At 51.9% G+C, this 24,716-nt stretch overlaps 1 protein-coding gene across 1 annotated transcript in view; it reads left to right on the forward strand.

Moving 5' to 3' along the window:
* Positions 1–24,716, forward strand: part of EPHB2 (EPH receptor B2) — a 187,032-nt gene that overhangs the window by 160,691 nt on the left and 1,625 nt on the right. Inside the window, 9 exon segments of the mRNA XM_064363439.1 lie at positions 9,282–9,444; positions 11,849–11,957; positions 12,771–12,835; positions 18,047–18,169; positions 18,756–19,003; positions 19,996–20,211; positions 21,072–21,221; positions 22,412–22,605; positions 24,434–24,589. Coding sequence (XP_064219509.1) covers positions 9,282–9,444; positions 11,849–11,957; positions 12,771–12,835; positions 18,047–18,169; positions 18,756–19,003; positions 19,996–20,211; positions 21,072–21,221; positions 22,412–22,605; positions 24,434–24,589 — 1,424 coding nt within the window.

The raw sequence follows: 24,716 nt of genomic DNA on the forward strand, positions 1-24,716 counted from the left end.
TAAGGAGAAAAGGCAGCATGGCGCCCAGCATGGTACCTGGCCCTCAGCAGAGGCCATGCACGTCCCTGACCTTTCTTCCTCCCCTGCCCTGCCTGCTGCACAGCGGGCAACGGTGACAGGATGGGAGGCCAGGTGGACGTGGAGCGTGCGCAGCACGGGGACCAGGAGGTAGACAGCACAACTGCCCGCCCACGTGGCTGGACATCAGAGGCCCCAGGAAGCCTCTCCTTTGAATGTCGACTTCTCTTACCTGCTCCAGGAGGCAACACACAGCCACAGAGGCTGCAGTGGCCCCTGGGAAAGGCATTGCTGGGCTTCCATCCAGACTAAGGTGTCAGTGACTGATGGGGAGGCTTTTCATTGAGGGCAGGCCCACCGGGAACTGCAAATGGATAGAAGAGCTCTCCCTGAAGGCTGAGAGGAAGAGTGCAGACAGTTGCAGCCAGTCCTGCTGGAGCCCGGCTTTCTAAGGCCCAGCCTGGCCTTTGCACCCTATTAACTGCTGGATCAGCTAACCATGCGGGTCTCCGGGACTTTTCAAACACTCACCCAGCCTTCGCCGGTCGCCTTGCGGTTGCTTGCGGTTGCTTGCATATATGTTCATCCCGTCCCCTAGGAAGTACCTTCCAAGAGGTCAGGGACTATGTCTCTCCATTCACCGCCTTCTCGTGGCACCCGGGCCTGGCACCAAGGAGACACTTGATCAGTATCAGTTGAATGAACAAGTGAATGAATCCCTTCCCCTGTGCCCTGGGCCCCAAACACCTCCTGGGACTCATGCCTACCATCCCCACACCCACCCACCTTGCTGCCCACCCTTTTCCCCCATCCTCCCCCATCTCTGCCTGTTGAAATTTCAGGGTCCCTCCCAAATGTCACCTCCGCCACAAGCAAACGTGGACTCTTCCCCTCTCTTACAGCACTGCAATTGGTCGGGGGTGCCCGTGTCTCCTGCAGGAGGCCGTGGACACTGAAGGAATGAATCATGTGAATGAATGAGTGATGTGAGTGATGGAGCCTGTGAATGAAAGAGGGAACCAGCAGGACGGGGTGGCTCATGCCTGTAATCCCAGCACTGCGGGAGGCCGAGGAGGGCGGATCGCTTGAGGTCAGGAGTTTGAGACCAGCCTGGCAAACATGGCAAAACCCCATCTCTACTAAACATACAAAAATTAGCTGGGCATGCTGGCGCATGCCTGTAACCCCAGCTACTTGAGATGCTGAGGCAGAAGAATCACTTGAAACCAGGAGGCAGAGATTGCAGTGAATCGAGATCATGCCACTGTACTCCAGCCTGGGCGACAGAGTGAGATGCCATCTCAAAAAGGAAAAAAAAGGCAGGGGGAACTGATGGTGGCTGGATGTGGATGGGCAGACGAATGGATGAATTCCTTCTGTCTAGTCGCTCCCACCCCGGCCTTCTCACCTGGCCAGCTCTGACTCAGCCTTCCAGACCTCAGCCTAACAGCACCTCCTCAGATAAGCCCTCCATCACTGCCCAGATACCATCCAGCGCCCCATTTCCTCTTCTCCTTGCACCTGGCCCTTCTGCGTAGCATTTATCACAATTACCATTTTTTAAGTTATTGAGTAATTAGGTATTGACTCTCTCTACGTTGAGCTAGATAGTAAGTTCCTTGAGGGTAGAAATCTTGCACGATCTCTGCTGTGTCGTCAGTGCCTGGCACACAGTAGGTACTCAAGAGGTGTTTGTTGCATGACTCAGGAAGTGGCCACCTGAGGGCCTGAGCTGTGGGTGTTGTGAGGAAGCAGCCCCACCCCTCGCTGGGCCCTGGAGAGCCTTGAAGGAGCCGGAGTCCTGGGTCGGCAAGCCGTCTGCTCCCAGGCTCTGCAGGAACCAGCGTCTCTGCTTCCCACAGCAGGAACAGCTTAGCAACTCAGAACCCAAAAAGGCAAGGGGAAAAAAAAAAAAACCTAATTAAGAAGCTTTGCGATTAAATGAAACTGAAAGTGTTTGTCCCCAAAGACGGGCAACGGAAATGAGGAATCCCAGTGCGGGCCCTGCCTGCGACCCATTTCCTACCATGGCGGGCAGGCCTGGGGAGGCTGCTGGAGGTGTGAACCGGGAGGCAGCTCTGCCCTACTTTCTGCCGCTGCCTGAGCATCCCCAGGCCCCTGCCGGGGGTGGCAGGACCTACAGGCTCTGCAGCAGCCAAGGTTACCACCTGCCCACATTTCATGAGCACTCGCTGTGTGCTAAGCACGTCACCTCTAGCGTCTCGTTTATCCTCACCACAGGGCTCTTCACCCCATTGGATGGAAGGGGAAACTGAGGCACAGAGAAGTTCCCTAACTTGCCCAAGAGGACCCAGCAAGGATTTGGACCTATGGTCTCACTCTTTACTTGGCTCTCCTGCCTCCCAGAATTTTCCCCAAGGATGCTACTGGGATGACCTTTAAGAGGTAGACAGGACCAGCCCCTGCCATGGAGAATGTTAGGCATAAATGGTGAGAGGGATCAGGCGGTGAGAGGCTGAGGGCGCCATAGCCTAAGGTACAGAAGTGATGAAGCATGGGCCTACTTCTTTCAGTCCCTCCCCACCAGGGCCTGTGGTACAGAGAGGGGCAGCTTGGCATCTGCCAGTGGGGAGATGGACACTGTCAACTTTCACTCTCACCAGCTTTGGATCAGCCCCTAAGCTGGGTACCAGGAGTCCTGAGAGTGACCAGATGCCTCGGAGGCCTCAGGGACTTTACAGTCCAGGGAAAAAGAGTCAGACGCTGAGATCCGTGAGACAAGGTGTGACACTAGCCACAGAAGGGTCAGCAAAGGTCCCAGGGGGTACCAATAGTGGCCCACAGTCCTGGCAGGGGTGAGGGAAAGCCTTCATTCAGCAACACTTGAGCTGAGTCTTGAAAGATGCTAGGAGTTCACCAGGCAGATGCATAGTGGGAGCGCAGTCAGTCCGGGCAGCAGGAATTACAGGCGCAAAGGCCCTGGGGCAGGGACGTGCGGGCTGCGTTCAGGAAACAGACAAAGCGAGTGTGGCAGGAGCAGAAGCAGGAGCATCATGGGAGGAGGTTGGGAGGAAGGCCAGGCTGATTGTCATGGGCCTTCCAGCCTTGGGAGGCTGGATTCGATTTAAAGTATGATGGATGGCTCTGGAATGATGCAATCTGACTCAGATTCCTTTCAAGATCGCTGTAGCTTGCTGTGTGGAGAATGGATTCCAGGGAGACATGGAGACCCAGGGAGTCCCTGTACAGGGCTCCCAGGGGACACTAAGTGAGAAATGATGGTAGGTAGCACGGGCTGGGGGAGCTGGCAGCTGAGATGGCAAACACCGGCAGAGTCTGTATTTCAAAGCCCAGAGGACCAGGGAAATGTGAAGGGTGAAACCCCGGAGATGGAGCTACCTTTTCCTGGGGCAGATGCGGGTTTGTGTTTTGTAGGTGTGGTGCTTACTGGGGCAAAGGGGTTGGGGTTCAGGGAGGGTAGAGAACAGCAGCCAGGAGAGTGTGCAGAGGAAGAACCAGAAGATAGAATCCAGGAGAATGCCGGGGTTTAAGGAGGGCTAGAAAGCGGAGTTGATGAAAATATTAAAGGAGGTGCTGGCAGAGCGGGAGGGGCAGAACCTGGGGTCATGTCTGTCCCTGACCTCTCAGACAAGGCCGCGATATGCCAGCCACCACCACCAGGGAAGGACAGCCAGGCTGCAGGTAGTGAGATTTATTCCAGCAAGTCCACAGCCGGCTCTTACCTAACACGGGAATCCTCCATGTGCCTGCCGTTGGATCCTTCCCCGAACGCTCCAATCTTCCTAGGAAGGGAAGTCAGATACTGAGCGCTGCAGGCCCGTGCGGGCCCCACCTCCACCTCTTTCCCTCTCCTTTCCTTCTTCAGAAAGCGCTATCTTGGAGCCCGCTCTCCATTTAGCCCTTCCCCAGCCCCACTGGGATTTCCTAGCCTGCCCAGAGCCCTGAGCTGACAACCACTTGGCGGGATGGCTTCTGGAGGCCGCTGATAAATGGTAGCCTTGCTGCAGACCCAGGCCTGGCTACTTCCATCAGCTCCAGTGCCCCCGGGGAGGTGGCCTCCTTTGGCAGCTGCCCCAAAGCACACAGGTTCAGGATCCCCCTGGTCCCCCAAGAAGAGCATTCGTGAGGCCGCCTGTGGTCGATGGACCCTCGCAAGCCACATCGATTTTAGTATTTATTTAACAGAAAGTGAAGAGGAAGGACATTCCAGGCAGAGGGAGCAAAGGTTGGGCAGGGGTGGGTGAACTATGAAAGTGCAGGCTGTATTCAGGCTGTTGCCCAGTACCTGGAGTAGGAGCTACCTGGAGAGGTTTGTCCACTCATTCATTCACTTCTGCACTCATTCATCCATGTAAGGAACATAGGTAAGGGCTTAATCTGTAATGGTTTTTGGGTTTTTTTGGTTTTTTGTTTTTGTTTTTGTTTTTGAGATGACAGAGTTTCACTCCTGTTGCCCAGGCTGGTGTGCTATGATACGATCTCGGCTCACTGCAACCTCCACCTCCCAGGTTCAAGCGATTCTCCTGCCTCAGCCTCCCAAGTAGCTGGGATTACAGGCATGTGCCACCATGCCCGGCTAATTTTTTGTAATTTTAGTAGAGACGGGGTTTCACCATGTTGACCAGGCTGGTCTCAAACTCCTGACTTCAAGTGATCCACCCACCTCGGCCTCCCAAAGTGCTGGGATTACAAGCTAAGCCACCGCGCTCGGCCCCTATAATGGTTTTTAATGATAGCAATGATGTTGGGAGCCAACATTTATTAAGTCTTTTTATGTGCTAGAGACTGTGCTAAAAAACTTTACCTATATTTTCCTTTTAAATCTCCACAACCACCTCTTGTGGTACCTACTGACATTAACCCACTTTAGAGATGAGAAAACCGAGGCCTGGAAGGCTTAAGACATGCACCCAATGCCTCACTGGCCCCAAGCTTCCGGGTAAGTTCTCAGACTAAGGACTGAAATGGATTTCACACTGAATTTCTTCCCATCGCCCCTTGGTGCTTAATCACTGTTTAGATAAAGGTACTCCAGGGAGAGGAGAGACTGAGGGGAATTGGCATCTCTAGGGGATCTCCAGTGTGGCAGGCACTACCCTATCATGTTTTATCTTCACAACAGCCCTGAGAGGTTGGCATTGATTGTTCCATTTTTTGGAACAGAAAACAGGGGCTCAGGGAAGTGAAGGGTCTTTCCCAAGGTCACAGTGCAATTAACTGAAAAGAGTAGGATCTGAAGCAGCTTCCAGCTGGGTACAGTGACTCATGCCTGTCATCCCAGCACTTTGGGAGGCTGACATGGGTAGATCATTTGAGTCCAGGAGCTCCAGACCAGCCTGGGTAACATGATGAAACCCTGTCTCTACCAAAAATACAGACATTAGCCGGGTGTGATGGTATGTGCCTGTAGTCTGAGCTACTAGGGAGGCTGAGGTGGGAGGATCACTTTTGTCTGGGAGGTTGAGGCTGCAATGAGCCGTCATCATGCCATTGCACTCCAGCCTGGGTGACAGAGCAAGACCCTGTCTCAAAAAGACAGACAGACAGACAGACAGATAGATAGATAGACAGATAGACAGATAGATAGATAGATAGATAGACAGATAGATAGATAGATGATAGATAGAAATGATAAATGAAACAGCTTCCATTCCCTTGCCCAGCGTTAGTGAAGGGAGCTGCTCAGGTTGGTTCCTCGCTCTTCTGAGGCACCTATGGAACCAGCAGCTGCCTCCCGTCTCCCTCACATAATCAGGGACTTAAAACCTCCAACATCTCTAAGTGGGCACCCACCCAGTTTGCAGAATCTAACCCGTTTTCAAGTCTGAGCAATCCCATGTTTTACAACGGCACCTAGTGTCCATATCTGGCACTGCATCCCAAGTTTTGTAGATTTTTGAGTATCAGTTTAATGTTCATTCATTATGTCAATAATTAGTAACCTGGTGGGGGGGGGAGCCCAGAGATGAGCAAGACATGGTCCCTGGCCTCAGGAAATCCACATCCTTAAAGAAGATAGACAAGTATATCCGGACAATGGGTGAAAGAGGAGACAATTTAGACCTGCAACTCCACGCTGGGACATCTGGGAAGTCTCCCCAGCAGAGGTGGCACTTGTGCAGAGTCTTGAACGATGAGTAAGGCACTGTAAGACAAGTGAGGAAGGGGTATTTTGGGCAGGGGCAACAGTGCTTGCAAAAGCTCAGAGCGTCCGGAGGTAGTGTTGCTAGATAAAATACAAGACACATGATTACATTTGAATTTTTTAAAAATAAATATTTTAGTACAAATACATCCCAAATATTGCATGGGGCGTACTTATACCAAAACGTATTTGTTGTTCATCTGAAATTTAAATGTGACTGAGCAGCATCCTATATTTGTGTTTGCTAAATCTGGCAGCGCTACCGAGGAAGAGGGAAAGAGTTGGGGATGGCAGGAACCTAGGAAACATTAGGGATGTCGCAGGAGAGAATGGAAAATGGCGGGTGATGGAGGATCTGGAATGCCAGGCTAAGGAGTCAGCCTTCACCCTGTGGATGCTGGGGAAGGACTTTGTGGGAGGGACCCCGGGCTTGGTGCAGGGAACAAATACAAGCCCTCCCTCATGGACTTATAATCAAGGTGGCGAGAGGAGCCTCAGTCCAAAGTTGAGGGGGCATAGCAGAAACCCCCTCCCATGGCACCCACAGCGTGTGCTCTGAGACTCAGAGAAGAAAGAGATACATCTGGCTGGGAAGTCAAGGAGGCTTCCTGGAGGAGGAGGCAGATGATGCGAATTGGTAAAAGAGACTTCCTCTCTGCCACTGCCCCACCGAGCTATCCCTACCTCCCCCTGGTATGGGGGTGGTAGAGACACATTTTCAGGTCAGCGCCCTTCATATCCCTTACATCCCAAGCTTTTTCTCACCTCCTTTCCTCTGAACCTGCTGCCCCTTCTGCCAAGCATGCGTGTCTTTGCCTGGGTGGTTCCTGTTTGTTCTTTGAGATCCCATTCCAATGCCCCCACCCATGAGGGAGCTTTCCTGACTTCACCTAGTAGCCCCTGATATGGTTTGGCTGTGTCCCCACCCAGATCTCATCTTGAATTATAGTTCCCATAATCCCCACCTGTTGTGGGAGGGACCTAGTAGGAAGTAATTGAATCATGTGGGCAGTTACCCTCATGCTGTTCTGGTGATAATGAGAGTTCTCACGAGATCTGATGGTTTTATAAGGGGCTTTACCCCCTTTGCTTGGCACTTCTCTCTCCTGCCCCCATGTGAAGGAGGATGTGTTTGCTTCCTCTTCCGCCGTGGTTTTAAGTTTCCCGAGGCCTCCCCAGCCATGTGGAACTGTGAGTCAATTAGACCTCTTTCCTTTATGAATTACTCAGTCTCGGGTGTGTCTTTATGAGCAGTGTGAGAACGGACTAATATAGCCCCCATCCCAGACCAGGTCACATGCCCCTCGGCATGTGCTTACCCTATCAGTGTGAGCCTCTTATACTATTGATTCATTTTATTCTCCGAACAACCTCTGAGGTAGCCACTGTTACTATCCCCCTTTCACAGATAAAGACACAGAGATGTTAAACGACTTTTCCTAAGGTCACAGAGGTAGTAAATAGTGGAGCCGGGATTTGAACCCAAGAAGTCTGGCTCCAGCTTGTGACCTTAACCTCCACGTTATAAAGCCTGTAATAACGTGCACACGCTGAACCTTCATCATTTTGGGAAGTTTTTCAAGGGCTCTGTGCACTCCATGATGTGTATGTGATTGGCATGTACAGCTAGGCGTGCGTTCTTCTGGATGAGGGGTCACAGATTTTCATCAGGAAACATTTTCTCAGAGAGCATGATCTTCAAAGGGTTGGGATTCTCACACTGCTTGCTCTTCTGGACTGAGCTCTCCAAGGCCAGGGCCTGTGTCTTAGCCCACTGCAGAACCCCAGTCCCAGCCTAGTGAAAAGAGGATATTTGGGGAAGTTTTGCTGGGCAGCTGACAGATTCCTGAATGAGCATCACGTCTGTATCCACCCCAGTCACATCGCCACTCCTGCTGCAGCAGCTGGACCTTTGTCTCGTTCTCGACTCCTTGGATCACCCTGGGCAGCAATCGGGAAGCCAGAATCAGTGTTCTTCATCTCTCAAAGGAGAAGACATTGGGTTTGGGCATTAGAGGACATTAGAGGTGGCTCCGTGCAAAACTCTGGCTTGGTTTTTGGTTGTCCTTCTTTTAGATAGGGTTTAGCTCTGTTGCCCAGGCTGGAGTGCAGTGGCACAGTCTTGGCTCATTGTGGCCTTGACCTCCCAAGCTTAAGCGATCCTCCAACCTCAGCCTCCCGAGTAGCTGAGACCACAGACCTGTGTCTCTACGCCCAGCTAATTTTTTTTTTTTTTTTTCAAGAGAAAGGGTCTTTCATTGTTGCTCAAACTGGTCTCAAACTCCTGGGCTCAAGTGATCCTCCCGGCCCGGTCTCCCAGAGTGCTGGGATTACAGGTGTGAGCCACTGTATCCAGCCTGGTTTTGAATCTCAAAGCAGCTCTGAACTGATATGTGTCACCCTGAGCATCATTTTCCCTTCTGGACCTTAGTTCTTAACTCACTCAAGCGTGCTGAGGCTGAACAAGGGCCCTTCCACTTAACCAACCCATCAAGGCATAGGACAGGGAAGGGGATGCAGAAGTGAATGAGGTGGGCCCTCTCCCTTCGGTCTCCAAGAACAGTCTAGTCCTCAGGGTCTGCACATAGGAACCACTCAATACGTGTGTATTAGTCAGCTTTTCCTGAGATAACACTGCAAAACAAACAGTCCCAAAAATCTAACATCTTACAACAAGTGGCTATTTTTCTTGCCCATGGATTTATGTCTGTGAGTCAATGGGGTGGCCCTGTTTCATCCTAGAAGTTGGGTCATGGTCTCCACCTGTTTCTCATTCTGGAGCCAGCAGTTACCCAGTGCAAGCTCCTCTCATGGCGGAAGCACAAGAGGCTGCGACAAATCGGCAGGCACCTGTAAAGGCCCTGCTTGCATCGTGTCCACTAGACTATTCCACTGGCCAACACAAGGCATGTGGACAAATTCAACATCCATAAGACAGAGAAATATACTCTGCCTGCTTTTGTGGGCAGTGTCGAAAAGTAACAAGGCAAAAGGCATAATTCTATTGCAGGGAAGGGATGAAGAATTGGGAACCACAGATGTTTAACCAATGGCCAGACCTGCCCCCATCAGGCAGTGGGATCTGGGCCCACCATGACCAACAACCTCACTAATTTTCTTCTCTGTTCCTTGGCAGGAGCTCAGTGAGTACAACGCCACAGCCATAAAAAGCCCCACCAACACGGTCACTGTGCAGGGCCTCAAAGCCGGCGCCATCTATGTCTTCCAGGTGCGGGCACGCACCGTGGCAGGCTACGGGCGCTACAGCGGCAAGATGTACTTCCAGACCATGACAGAAGGTGAGCAGAGTCCAGCGGGCAAGTGGAGGGCATAGACTCCACAAACACAAACAACTCAAGGGTCACCATTCCCAGGAAGCACCTTTGTGCAGATTAGAAAAGGCACCCCCTTCTAGATGTCAACCCTCCCACCCTCCTCATTTCGATCCTTTGTGCACAACCATATATAAAAGCCCTGTTTCTGTTCCCGTTGTGTCAGCCAGGTCACTCCCTTTCCCAGGACTCTGGGGAGCTCATCCCTAACTTGCAGAGTCACTCTGAGCAAGTTATACATTCCTTGGTCCAATTTTTTCTCATATATAAAAATGAAAACATCACATTCAATCTGAGAGAGTAAACATATTTTATCATACGCAACTCCAATGACTTGCAATTGGACTGAGAAGGATTCTGAAGCTGCATCTGAGTTCAGCAGGAAGAAGTTCTGGGATAGATTAGTATTGTCTGCCCCAGCCAAGGGAATGGGAGGTAGTAGCCTGTGTGCTACACTCCCCACTCTGGAAGTACATGGTCTCCAAGCACCATTCCTGCTCTAATAATCTAGAAGCAGCACAGTTTAAAGAGTGTGGGCTCTGAAGCCAAAGAGATGAAGAATCCATTTCTGATTTAGCCCTAACCGTATGTACCTGAACAAGTCACCTTACCTTTCCAACTCTCAGCTTTCTCATTCATAAACGGGGGTGATAACAACGATCTCATTATCACCATCATTACCAAACTAGTGTTAGAATGAGAGACCTAGCACAGGGTTGGCACTAGGTCCCAGGCATATCAGCACCCACCAGATGGTAGGTAAGTCATAGTTTGTCATTTCTGTGAGTCTGGGATCCCTTTCACCAGCCAGCCAAGCTCCGGCGTGGCTCTGTATGACCAGATTCCAGCATCCTCTCTTAGAATCTTCTCTAACCACTAGGCATGGGCCTTGGCCTTTGCCTGGTTGAACATTTCAGAGGCTCCTGGACTCCTAAATTCTTGCCTTATCACAAAAATCCTCCCTATGACTCCACCATCTCTTCCAGCACTCACCTCCTCTGCAATCTTCCTGTTCCTCATGGCAGTTTTTTTTTTCACCTCTCTAAGCCCTCTTCCGTGTTGGGTGAGTGTCACTGGCTGGGAACTGGGAGACTGTCCCGAGATCCTTTTATTAGTTCAACAAATGTGGCTGGGGCCCTGCCGCTTACCAGGCCAAGTGTGGGTGCCAAGGACCCGGAGCTGACCTCATTCCTGATCTCAGCAAGTTCCTGTTCTGGTCAGTGAGACAGATGAGAAGTAAAAATAGCTGGGTGTGGTGGCTCACACCTTTAATCCCAGCACTATGGGAGGCCGAGGCAGGAGGATCACCTGAGGTCAGAAGTTCGAGACCAGCCAGGCCAACGTGGTGAAACCCTGTCTCCATAAAACTACCAAATCAGTCAGGTGTGATGGCAGGCGCCTGTAGTCCCAGCTACTCGGGAGGCTGAGGCAGGAGAATCGCTTGAACCCAGGAGGCAGAGGTTGCAGTGAGCCGAGATCACGCCATTGCACTCCAGCCTGGGTGACAAGAGTGAAACTCCTACTCAAAAAAAAAAAAAAAAAAAAGGGAGAGAGAAGTAAAAATAATAAACTGTAAATCAATGATAGTGTTAATGGCACTGAGTGGTTTCCAAGAGCCAGGCTAATGCCAAGTGTATCTTCTGCATTATCCCATTTCAACTCCCACCTTTGGTTCAAGCAGACCTGGGTTCAAATGCCTGGCTGGGGTGCTACTTTCTTTGTGACCTCAGGCACATCATGACCTCACTAAGCCCAGTTTCCTCATCTGTAAAATGGGATAATCCTAAGACTGTTCTGAGATAGGTAACATACTTAGCACAGTGATTGACACATAAAACACTCAGTGACAAGCATAGCTAATATTGATCGAATGCTTGCTTATGTGCTACGTGTTGTTCTAAGTGCTTTACCCAACAATCCTGAGATGGATTATTATTATTCTCCCCATTTTACAGATAAGGCAACTGAGGCACAAAGAGGTAAGTCACTTTGCCAGAGTTCACACAGATAGTAAGTGGCACCATAGGGATTCAAACCCAGGGAGTCTGGCTCCAGAGTCTGTGCTTTTTACTGCCTGTGTGTGTGTCAGCTCTTATTATTGTTTATTTTCACATCAACATTGAGATGCAGGAATTATGCCCATTTTATGGATGAGAAGTTGAGGATTAGAACAGATCATGGACTTGTCCAGGGTTACTTGTGAGTCAGTGACAGCCCATTTTCTGCATAGGCATGTGACAGGTGCTCTGTCAGGGGCAGGAACAAAGCCTGGGGATCCCAGAAGATCCAGCAGCAGGGCAGGGGGTAGGGGACAGGGGTGTTAAGATTCCCAGAGCCAGGCTGAGAATGCCCTACCATGCTTTCTCCCCAGCCGAGTACCAGACAAGCATCCAGGAGAAGCTGCCACTCATCATCGGCTCCTCGGCCGCTGGCCTGGTATTCCTCATTGCCGTGGTTGTCATTGCCATCGTGTGTAACAGGTGAGTAAGGGTCTCCAGGCTTGGCCAGGCCTGGCTGTCCCAGATGGGTTCTCTCCATCTATCCAGCCATTCCTCTACAGGGCTGGTGAACAGAGGAGGCATTCTCACAGTTGCGGGGAGAGACATGGGCAGGAAGTGGAAGCTGTCAGGTGGCCTCCCACCGCCTAAGCAGCCACCATAGGCAATCCATCCCTCTGGGTTAGGCATTGCCCCTGACAACCCCACTGTTGAAAGGGGTGGCACATTGAGACACTGATACAGTGGGCAGGAAGGACTGCAGGGTGCTGGGAACTTCGTGGATGGTGCAAGGGGTGTACAGATTGTCCTGCTTTCTGCATGAGTTCAGGGCCCTGGCTGAGGAGCTGGAAAGATGGGGAGGACTTTGGAGGAGGAGGGGGAGGGACCTCCCAAGCGGCTAAGACAGCACAAGCAAAGGCAGGAGGGTAGGCCCGTTCCTTGACTTCTGCTGGGTATAATGCAAAGAAAGATTCTCTTCTTCTTTAAAGAGTTCCGCATTTCAGAAGAGACCAAACCATAAGGTCAGATGGACAGAAGGCCCTGGGGCTTCCAGGGCCAGAAGCCATAGCTGGAAGATGACTTTGCTCTTTGAAGGGGGCTTGGCTGGAGGGGCAACTGGGGAAAACGTGAACCTGGACTTGAGGTGGGAGGACTGGGGAAGGGACAAGTGGGCCTGAAGGGGCAGGCAGGGCTGTGGCTTCTAGGGCCTGCCCACCCTCTCCCGATCACCTACTGTGGCTCCCAGGCCCCTGGGCGCCTCCAGGTGGCTCCAGCCCTTTGCTCTTGTTCCAGAAGACGGGGATTTGAGCGTGCCGACTCGGAGTACACGGACAAGCTGCAGCACTACACCAGTGGCCACAGTATGTACACTCCCCAGCGGCTGGCACCCTCGGGCCCCTCATTGTCGGTTCCCCAGTGACCTCTTAAGCCACCTTTGACCTCCTCTTGCCATGCTGCAGGCAGACAGTCCAGTGGTTGCCTGGTTACGCTAAGCTCACTCTCACCGCCAGACCTTTGCAAGTGCGGTTCCCTCTGCCTGGAGCGCTCTCCCCCTTTCCCTTTACCCATCTAGCTCTTACTCATTCCTCAGGCTTCACCATACACAGACTCTTCCAAGCAGCCTCCTCTGACCCCGCCCCAACCGGGTTCAGGGGCCTCATCCGTGCTTGCAGGCAGCATTGAAGTGGCTGTTTCTTATCTCACCGCCATGATAGTGGGGGCTGCTGGAGGCCTGGAATTGTGTCTGATATTTACCATGTCTCCCCAGCACCAGCGTGGTGCCCAGCACATAGCAGGCACTAGACACAGATTTGCAGAATAAATAAATGAATCAAACTGAATGAATGAGATGATGAGGACCCAGGGCTCTGGCCCAGGAGGTGAGAAAAGCAGCAGGAGCCCCTTCCTCCTTCTCTTCCTCTCACTCTGTGGCTCCAGACACCTGTTCTTCCCCAGTGACAACTCTGGTGGCCTCTTCCCCCACCCAGTGCCCTCATTTCTCCCACCGCCCCATCTCTGGAACAGCAGGGGCCAGTGTGACTAGAGCAGAGCGAAGAGAGGAATGGAAGGTCTGAGGGAGTCCGACGTGCAGATTCGCTTCAGGCTCAGCAGAGTCTTGGCTTTTCCTTAAGCGAAATGAGGAGCTGCTGGAGGGTTCTGAGCAGAGAGCTGACATGCTCTGAGTTACAGCCCTGGCGGGACTTCTCTGGCTGCTGTCTGGAGAATGGACCGAAGGAGCTGATACAGGGAGACCAGTGGGGTGGCTGTTGGAGGATCCAGGGAAGACATGATGGTGGTCAGACCAGTAGCAGGGTGGAGGTAGTGGGAAGTGGCTGGATTCTCACATATTTCCAAAGCAGAGCCACTGTATTTGCTGCAGGACTGGATGTGGGTGCGTAAGAATGAGCAGAGTCTAGGAGCTCCAGGTACAAAGCCTCTGAGTAAGACATGATTTGAAGTAAAAATTCCTGGGCTTAAAAATAGTTTGGGGCCAGGCACCGTGGTTCACACCTATAATCCTAGCACTTAGGGAGGCCAAGGCGGACAGATCACCTGAGGTCAGGAGTTCAAGACCAGCCCTACCAACATGGTGAAACTCCATCTCTACTAAAAATAGAAAATTAGCCAGGCACGGTGGCTCATGCCTGTAATCCCAGCTACTTCAGAGACTGAGGCAGGAGAATCACTTGAACCCGGGAGGTGAAGGTTGCAGTGAGCCAAGATCGTGCCATTGCCCTCCAGCCTGGGCAACAAGAGTGAAATTCCATCTCGAAAAAAAAAAAATAGTTTGGGGAATACATGTAAAAATAATTAAGCCATTAAAATTTCAAGAAGATAATTTAGGCAACTATTTAAACAATATGGAAATAGAAAAGGACCTTCTAAACATGAAAGCAATTGATAGCTCCTAAGAAAAAGATGGACATATTTAACTACACAGAAATAAAAGTCACCTGTACATTTCAAAAAAAAAAAAGGTCATATAGGCCAGGTGCCATGGTTCATGCCTATAATCCCAGCATTTTGGGAGGCTGAGGCGGGAGGATCACTTGAGTCCAGGAGTTCGAGACCAGCCTGGGCAATGTAGCGAAACCCCATGTCTACAAAAATTTAAAAATTAGCCAGGCGTGGTGGCACACGCCAGTAGTCCCAGGCTACTCAGGAGGCTGAGGTGAGAGGATCGTTCAAGCCTGGGAGTTCAAGTCTGCAGCGATCCATGATCTCACCAGGGCACTCAAGCCCGGGTGACAGGTGAGACCCTGTCTCAGGAAAAAAAATTAAAATGAAAAATAAGGCCAGGTGTGGTAGCTCACGCCTGTTATCCCAGCACTTTGGGAGGCTGAGGCAAGTGGATCACCCGAGGTCAGGAATTCAAGACCAGCCTGGCCAACATGGTGAAACTCTGTCTCTACTAAAAATACAAAAATTAGCTGGGTGTGGTGGCACATGCCTATAATCCCAGCTACTCAGGAGGCTGAGGCAGAAGAACCGCTTGAACCCAGGAGGCGGAGGTTGCAGTGTGCCAAGCTTGCACTACTGCACTCCAGCCTGTGCAACGGAGCAAGACCCTGTCTCAAAAAGAAATAAAAATAAATATTCCACTATTTCCAAATAAGATCACATAGAGGTACTAGGGACTAGGACTCTTAAGATATCTTTGGCTGGGCGAGGTGGCGCACACCTGTAATCCAAGAACTTTGGGAGGCCAGGTGGGTGAATCACCTGAGGTCAGGAGTTGGAGACCAGCCTGGCCAACACGCTGAAACCCATCTCTACTGAAAATACAAAAATTAGCCAGGCATGGTGGCGGATGCCTGTAGTCCCAGCTACTCAGGAAGCTGAGGCAGGAGAATCGCTTGAACCCAGGAGGTGGAGGTTGCAGTGAGCTGAGATCATGCCACTGCACTCCAGCCTGGGCAACAGAGTAAGACTCCTTCTCAAAAAAATTATCCTTCCCTCTAAGAGTTTTTGAGTGGAGGAGATAAGGCATATAAAGAGCCTGGCATAGCGTTGGGCATAAAGGGCTCAGTAAGTAACAGCTGCTATTATGATTCAGATTCTGCTCAGTCTCACAGACACTGGAGGGGAGGGAAAAATCAGAAAAAAATCGTGTGTCCATTTCCTCCTCCCAGACATCCACAGTCTTGGATAGTGGTTCTTTTTTTTTTTTTTTTTTTTTCGGAGACAGAGTTTTGCTCTTGTTACCCAGGTTGGAGTGCAATGGCGCGATCTCGGCTCACCACAACCTCCGCCTCCTGGGTTCAGGCAATTCTCCTGCCTCAGCCTCCTGAGTAGCTGGGATTACAGGCACGCGCCACGTGCCCAGCTAATTTTTTGTATTTTTAGTAGAGACGGGGTTTCACCATGTTGGCCAGGCTGGTCTTGAACTCCTGACCTGGTGATCCGCCTGCCTCAGCCTCCCAAAGTGCTGGGATTACAGGCGTGAGCCACCGCGCCCGGCCAGATAGTGGTTCTTAACCTCTCTGGCAGCCTCAGACTCCTGGGAGACCCTGCTGAAAGTGTTGGAGCCTATGGCCAGAAAAGCACATACATGTATAAAATTATTAAAAATCTGGAAGTCAGGTCGGGTGTGTTGGCTCATGCCTGTAATCCCAGCACTTTGGGAGGCCGAGGCAGGTGGATCACTTGAGGTCAGGAGTTGGAGATCAGCCAGGCCAGCATAGCAAAACCTATTAAAACTCTATTAAAAATACAAAAAAAACGCTGGGCATGGTGGCACATGGCTGCAATCCCAACTACTTGGGAGGTTAAGGTGGGAGAATCACTTGAACCCGGGAGGTAGAGGTTGCAGTGAACAGACATCATGCCACTGCACTCCAGCCTAGGCAACAGAGCAAGGCTCTGTCTCCATAATAATCCTAATAATTAATTAATTTTTAAAAATCCAGAGGTCTATACCCAAGGATGGATTTTTGAGAACTTTTATTTTTTATAATATTTATTTCCATAACTTAGGGACTTCAGAAGCAGCATGAATTACTTTTCGAAAAGAAAAGGACAATCATAATAAATGCATCCCATCTCAGGAGGTTACCAGAGCTTCCACCACCCATTCTTAGGACTGCTAAATAGCTCACAGACCCAAATTAAGAAGCCCAGACCTCCAGGGCTAAACAAACACCCACACAATGAACCCCAAATAAAGCTAATGTGTTAGAGTAGCAGTTGGCAAATTTTTCTGTAAGGGGACAGATTTTAGGCCTTGTGGGTCTCTCTTGTATCTACCCAACTCTGCTGTTGCAGCTTGATAACAGCCACAGGCATAGGAATGAGTATGGTTGTGTTCCAATAAAACTTTATTTACAAAACAGGCTGTAGGCCAATTCGCCAACCCCTATATTACAGGTTCTAACTCCTAGACTCCTGGAATGTCTAAAATAGAGGCTGAGAATGGTCAATTCATATGTCCAAGGTCACACAGCTGAACAGGATTGATGGCCTCACGCACCAACCAGCCGAGGCTTATGGTGACCCAAGGATTCCAACCCCCAACTTCTAGAGCTCCTGCCTCCAAAGTTGCAGCTCCTGGAGTGGCAGGAGAATGTGAGCAGGATGCTGGAGGAGCCAGAGGAAGGTCTGGGCTCAGGGAGGACCAGGGGGTCGGGCAGAGGAAGACCAGCTGTCTCTCTGGGAGGGGGAAGATGGATGGGTCATCTTTCCCTTCTTTCAAAGCATTTTGCTGACTCAGTGCTCGGTGTTCGGAATTAAGTCTCTGACATCCAGGTTACCTTCTTCTCTTAGTGCATAAAAAAATAAAAGTTAGGGATAGAAGAGAGGGAGAACCAAAAATAATAATAATAAAAAAATTAAAATATGCATCAGATCAGGAATCAAATTAATATGCCACATGTCTAGCCTCATGATGATTACCAGAAGATCAGGGATCCAGAAGGAGTTAAGACTTGGCTAGTGGGGTCCCTGGGAGGTGGCCCAGCAGCCATGCATGGATACTCAGTCGCTGGCGAATGGGGCGGCCCCTCTGGGGTCTGGGGTCCCATCTTGGAGGGCTGAGCAGCTAGAAAGGGACCCTGGGGGAAGAGGAGGCTTGAATTAGACCTGGAGAGACCAGGAGGAGATCTCCGTAGCAGAACCCCAAGGATGGCATGGTCTATTGCCTGCTCTTTCTGTATTCTAGTTCCAAGTCGCTCCCTTCTTTTTTGCCCCCCTTCCTTTACTTTGCACCCCTTCATTCTCTATTACCTATCCATCCGTTTATCCTTCTGTGCCCACACCCATAACAGACATTGCTTATCAGTCCTGCCAGTCTCAGTTGCTCCGGAAACCCACTGCTGACAGCCTGCAAGTGTTGAAGCAAGAGCTGAGACCCACCTGCCAGCTCTGCTGGCCTCTGTCCCTCTCACCTCCTACTCAGTCCAGTGCCCATCTGCTCAGTGAGACCCAGAGAGGCCAAAGGACCTGCAGGCAGTGGTCCAGTTCTTACATGGGCCGCGTGGGCGTGGATTTCCCTCCACAGAGGAACTGGCTCCCGCTTTTCCTTTTGTGTGCATCTTGAGTCAGTCCACATGACTGAGCCTGGTCTTGTCCCGCAGTGACCCCAGGCATGAAGATCTACATCGACCCTTTCACTTACGAGGACCCCAATGAGGCAGTGAGGGAGTTTGCCAAGGAAATTGACATCTCCTGTGTCAAAATTGAGCAGGTGATCGGAGCAGGTAGGTGGCTGGTATCCTCACAGGTACCATGGCCTTAGCCATGGGTGCTGAGACCACCCCAATGTGTACCTTTGGGTCAGAAGGTAGGATGTGGGACAGGAGCCTCAGAGGACCCTCCAAGGCCTGAAGGCTCAGAATGACCATGAAAGAAGGGCCCTCAAAAGTCGTCCAGTAAAACCACCTCACTGACAAAAGAGGAAACTGAGGCACGGAGCTGGGAAGGGACATGCACAGAGAGTCAGAGATTGAGCTGGGTCTGAAGCCCAGTTCTCTGGACCTTTGGTCCAGTGCTTTCCCCACTCCCAATGCCTCCTAGGTGCCTCTCCCCGTCTCCCGGCTTCCCCTGCACCATCCCCCATGCCCAGCCACAGACAACCAGAGAAGAACCATGAGGAATTTACTGTCCTCTCCCAAAGGTGGCTGGGACTTTTCTGGACCCCCAACATTCTTGAAGGAGTTCTGAGTCTGTGAGGATGAGTGGGCCTTTGAGGAGAAAATGTACCTGCAGACCCCAAGAGTGGGAACAGGGTGGTGGCCCTTCCACCTGGCAAGTGACATCCTGCCTATCTTGGTGTTTCTGTCTCAGGGGAGTTTGGTGAGGTCTGCAGTGGCCACCTGAAGCTGCCAGGCAAGAGAGAAATCTTTGTGGCCATCAAGACGCTCAAGTCGGGCTATACGGAGAAGCAGCGCCGGGACTTCCTGAGCGAAGCCTCCATCATGGGCCAGTTTGACCACCCCAATGTCATCCACCTGGAGGGTGTCGTGACCAAGAGCACACCTGTAATGATCATCACCGAGTTCATGGAAAATGGCTCCCTGGACTCCTTTCTCCGGGTAGGGGAAGCCAAGAGGGCCAGGGGCCCTTGAATGGGGCAGGAAAAGGAATGATGGACACAACTTTATACTGTCAGAGTCTGATGGGGTCTTGGAAAAGCTCTAGGTCAGGAATGGCTTGCAGGCTGTCACTTTCTATTCCCTCACCCATGGCAGGCACTGCTAATCAATCCCAGCACTCTCATCCACTAAGCCCAGAAGCAGTCCCAGAATTATTCTTAGTATGGTTCCCCAGGAAGCCACAATCAGTTGATCAGAGTTGGCACATACCTGAAATGTGTTTCTATTTCTGCTCTTACCCAGCCTTCTCACTATGCATAGGAGGAAACTGGCTCAAAGACAGGTAGGATTTGCCCAGGGTCACCCAGAGGGTCAAGATGAGTCCTAGACTGGAACCAAGTGTCTTGACCTCTCATTCAGGGTTTTCACCAGATTTTGGAGTTCCCAAAGCTCTATAGGCTGGTGGGAGGAGTTCAGAACACAAGGCCACCAGAAGAAAGTGTCAAGGTCTCCCAGGAGATCACTGTCAACCAGCTAGACAGAGCACAGCCTGGGCATCAGAAGCAAGCTGATGAACTAGCTGCCATTCAGCAAACATTTGTGAAGCTCCTACCCTGTGCCAGGCACCTTCCTGCACCTTCTTATTTAACCCAGAATAGCCTTGGGAGATGGGCGTGATTTAGGCCCATTTAACACACAGATGAGGAAACCGAGACTTAGAGATGTTAGGTCACATGTCCAAGGTTGCACAGTCAGGAAGGAACAAAGCCAGAATCAAACCAAGCGGGTCTGCTTCAAAGCCTGTGTTCTCTCCACCATCCGGAAGTTGGCCTCTAATGGGTCTCTCCCGGGGTCCCGAAGCATCTGTGTCCTTCCCCAAAGGAGCCCAGAGCTAGGCTGGCAGGGCCTGGCTCAGTTGCCCATTGTGAGGATGATGCAGAGCTCTGATACCTGCTCTTCCGTTTACTCTGTTTTCTCCACTTCTCCCAAAGCAAAACGATGGGCAGTTCACGGTCATCCAGCTGGTGGGCATGCTTCGGGGCATCGCAGCCGGCATGAAGTACCTGGCAGACATGAACTATGTGCACCGTGACCTGGCTGCCCGCAACATCCTTGTCAACAGCAACCTGGTCTGCAAGGTGTCAGACTTTGGGCTCTCACGCTTTCTGGAGGACGATACCTCAGACCCCACCTACACCAGTGCCCTGGTAAGATGGAGACAGGGAACACTGGAGTCCCAGGGCCAGAGAAGAGGGCATGAGTGTCCATCTCTCCCTGCAAGACACTTTCACCAACGTCCAGTTGGGCCAAGCACCGTCCTGGGCCCTGGGGACAGGGAGGCAGGAACCACAGCTCCTGCCCTCTTGCAACTCCCACACTGGTGGGGAACAAATGTGCAGAGGCATGTGGAGTGACAGGGCTGTGAGCCAGGACAGCCAGCCTTGGAGGCAGAGAAAGCCTTGCTAGGGAGGTTGATATCTGAGCTGAGAGTGGAAGGGCCCGGAAACGTTTGTCAGATGCCATGTTCTCATGGCAAAGTCCTGTGACCGGAATACAGGCTGTAGGGGCAATGGTGGTGAGCAGTAACGCTGGAGAAGTAGACAGGGCTGAACCTTGGTGCCCCTATAATGCCTAGGTTCAGGACTCTCCCCTGAAAGCAGCGAGGCTTGTTGAAGGTTTTAAACTGAAAGGACAAAAAGCCCAGAGACGGTCCCAAGTAGGCAAGTCACAAGAGTACTGTGCTGTGTGAGGCGTGCCTCCCTGTTGGGGAGACGTAAGGCACAGCTGTGGGATTGAGGGCAGCTGACAATTCTTTGGGAGCTCAGAAAGGCTTTCGGAGGGACTTGATGAGAAGGAGGTTTCCAGATGGCAGAGTAGGAAAAGGCACTTCGTGCAGAGGGTATAGCTGATGTGAATGTCCAGTGGTCCTAAGCAGCATGGTGAGTTTGGGGCACAACAAGGTGCCTCATGAGATTGGGGCATCACAGGGCACAGGATGGGAGGATTAAAAGAAGAGGTCAGACAGCCCAGCCTCCCACCCACGAACCCTCCTCATTCTGTCTCCCAGGGCGGGAAGATCCCCATCCGCTGGACAGCCCCGGAAGCTATCCAGTACCGGAAGTTCACCTCGGCCAGTGATGTGTGGAGCTACGGCATCGTCATGTGGGAGGTGATGTCCTACGGGGAGCGGCCCTACTGGGACATGACCAACCAGGACGTAAGTCTCCAAGGGAATGGGCAAGGCCTCTCCAGCCCACCAGATGGGAGAGGAAAGATCAGGGCTCCTGGCCTTGTGCCAGTCTCCCAGAGCATGGGACATAGGCCTCTGAGATCGTGGGCCTGGCTCCCAGGGCAGCTGCCAGTCCGATGGTGGCTGATTCAAATGTCTGCACAGGACCCTGGACTCTCCAGGGTGTAGGGAGTAGGAAAGGCCACCCATCCACACATCAGCATGTCTTCAGGGTGCTCGCACCTGTGGCCAGCCCCGAATGAGACCACATCTGCCCTTCAGGTGTTTACCACCTAACTGGGGGGCAAGATGATTATTCAGGGAACCAGATGTTGTTATCAGGAGCTTTTAAGATCAGGTGCTAAATCAGAGTAGCCCTGGAAGCACTGAGGCACCAGCAGCATGGGCAAGGTCAGCCAGGGAGTGATCACAGGACAAGCGGGGTTCGAACGGTCGCAGGACGTGGAGACTTGAGGACTTCCACTGGGAAAGAACAGAGTGTGCAAAGGCTGAGGTGGGCTAATGCGGGGCCGAAGTCAAACCAAGGGATTTCCATTTGCAAAAATGCAGACAGGAAGGACTCAAAGAAACTTCTTACCCAGGGAAGGTGACCCACAGTCAAGTGTGGAAGGTGAATGGCCCTGGTGGCTGAGAGGGGTGTTTGGGCGTGATAGAGAGGTAGGTGGGGATGATGGGAGGGGGCTCCAGCCAGGCTCAAGGCCATGCTGTGGGCCTGATGGGGGGAGGTATCTCACACCTGGAGCTGTAAATGGCACTAAAATCAAGCATATGGTCACATAGGATCAAGCAAGGAGCCAGAGAAGGGAGGCCTTGGGGCCATCAAAGCCAAGAGGGGGCTCAGAGGTAGGAAAGAGGAAGGAGCTGGTGGAACCAGGCACAGAAGGGTCATCTTGGCGGACCCTGGGAAAAAGCTATCTCAGGATGCTGCCAGTCCCAAGATTGGCAGATTAAGACCCAGCTGCCAGGTCAGATTAAGGGTCTAGATGGTGGGAACCCAGGTCATCCCATCCCTGGGGCTGCCTCCAGGAGGTGAAAGTGGTTGCCACGGCAACTAAATAGGTCAGATGTGCAATGTAATGGGGGCAAGATGGTCCTGGCAGAGGGTAGATGCCCTCAGCCCATCCACCCAACCCCACTCCACTCCCGCATTGTCCCAGGTGATCAATGCTATCGAGCAGGACTATCGGCTGCCACCGCCCATGGACTGCCCAAGCGCCCTGCACCAACTCATGCTAGACTGTTGGCAGAAAGACCGAAACCATCGGCCCAAGTTCGGCCAAATTGTCAACACACTAGACAAGATGATCCGCAATCCCAACAGCCTCAAAGCCATGGCGCCCCTCTCCTCCGGGTAAGGCCCTGCCCCGGCCCTGCCCCAGCCAGGCCCTGCCCTTCTTCCCCTCTCCCATCCCTTCTGCCCCCACTTCTGGCAGATGCTCTTCCTTACTGCAGTTTGGGATGGGGAAGGACAGGACTAGTGTTTGTTGGGCACCTGCCCTGCCTTAGGGGTGCAGGAGAGCAGAGGACACAGACTGCCCAGAGGAATAAAAAGGACTTATACCCTGTAGGTGGCAGAGGAGGCATCTTTCAAAGCATGATCAGAGAGGACAATATTGAAGAAAAATTACCAAAGGAAGGCCAGTGTGGTGGCTCATGCCCATAATCCTAGCACTTCGGAAGGCTGAGGCAGGTGGATCACCTGTGAGGTCAAGACCAGCCTGGCCAACATGGGTGAAACCCTGTCTCTGCTAAAAATTTAAAAATTATCTGGCCGAGTTGGCATGCACCTATAATCCCAGCTACTCAGGAGCCTGAAGCAAGAGAATCACTTGAACCCAGGAGGTGGAGGTTGCAGTGAGCTGAGATTGTGCCATTGCACTCCAGCCTGGGCAACGATAGCGAAACTCCGTCTAAAAAAAAAGAAAAATGACCAAAGGATCCAGAATCTTAGTTGGTGAATAGATTTACCTGTCACTACGTTTCCTTCCTAACTACCCTCACACTCAAACCTGGACCCGCTGACTTCCATTTATATCCTCGTCACACACATGCTCACACAAATGCAGGCCTACATGCACACAGATGAACACACAATTAAGCACAAACACTCATGCCTGCTCACACACACAATCTCAGGCTCTCACACCTACACATATCCATAGGCACCTGCACACACAACCCCATTCAGAAGTTTGTATTCACCATACACCCATCTGTGCCCCCACAGTAGGTCAGCATCCCCATGCCCAAGAGACGGGCTCGGCCTGAGGGGTGTTCACTTGGGGACCCGATGCTTCCCTTCACCTTGAGGTCCCAGGGCAGACTCCATGGGGCAGCAGCTCCCCTCTGCCTTCCTTGGGTGGCCGTCACAGGTCTCACTGCTGGCCCTGCACACACTTACTCCTCAGGACTCACAATCCCACAGGGTTTCAGAGGGGCGTCTGGCCAGGTGCCCTTAGGATCTTGGGCTGGCTGTAGCTAGAGACCCCTTGGGCCAAAGTCCTTCCTCCAGCATGTTCTTAAGAGCGGGAGATCGTCCTCCTTCCCTCTGCCTGTCTCTCCTCACCATGACCGTGCGTCAGCCACCCCTAACTCTCCAGATCAAATCCCTCTGAGCTTTAAACCTCATGAGAGCCATCTCACTCCTTGCCAGCCAGGAAGTTACTCCCGTTAGCGCCACCAGCCTTAGCTGGGCTTTGGAGATACAGTCTCTGGACAGTCCAGAAGGTGAGCTTCCTATAGCACAAACCAGGGTGCAGAAGGATGGAGAATGGCACTGGGAGAGGAAACTGTGAATAACCAGCATAGCTAGTCCAGCTGAAATCCCTCTGCCTGAAAATAAGAAGCATGGAGCAGCATCTTCCCCCTCCTCATTCCTGAGGTCCAGCCTCTCGGCCATCCCTGCAGTGCCTTCCCTAGACTTCCCACTTGGTCCCAGCTTTGAGTTCTGCACACACACTCACTCTCACCTGCTCATACCTATATGCATGCATGTTTCCACAGGTTCAAACCCATGCCTGCACTCATGCAGAAGTACCCACATACATACCCATTCACTTATGTTCATGTAAATGGATGCACACGTGCACATTCATGCATACGCAGCCTGCAGGCACGTCCCTGCACACTCCCTGCAGACAAGTGCCCTGACTGTCTCTGTCGCCTACCCCCAACCCCAGCATCAACCTGCCGCTGCTGGACCGCACGATCCCCGACTATACCAGCTTTAACACGGTGGATGAGTGGCTGGAGGCCATCAAGATGGGGCAGTACAAGGAGAGCTTCGCCAATGCCGGCTTCACCTCCTTTGACGTCGTGTCTCAGATGATGATGGAGTAAGTGCCCAGTCACCTCTGCTGGTCACCTTATCTCCCCCTGTCCACGGGCCCCACCAGCCAAGTGGGGTGATCTGGAGGGTGAGGAATAGATCGTGTCCCAGTAGGGAAGCAGGGACCAAGGGGC

This window comes from Aotus nancymaae, unplaced genomic scaffold (assembly GCF_030222135.1).
Source record: "Aotus nancymaae isolate 86718 unplaced genomic scaffold, 86718_ANA_hifiasm-v0.15.2.pri h1tg000053l, whole genome shotgun sequence".
Classification (NCBI taxonomy): domain Eukaryota; kingdom Metazoa; phylum Chordata; class Mammalia; order Primates; family Aotidae; genus Aotus; species Aotus nancymaae.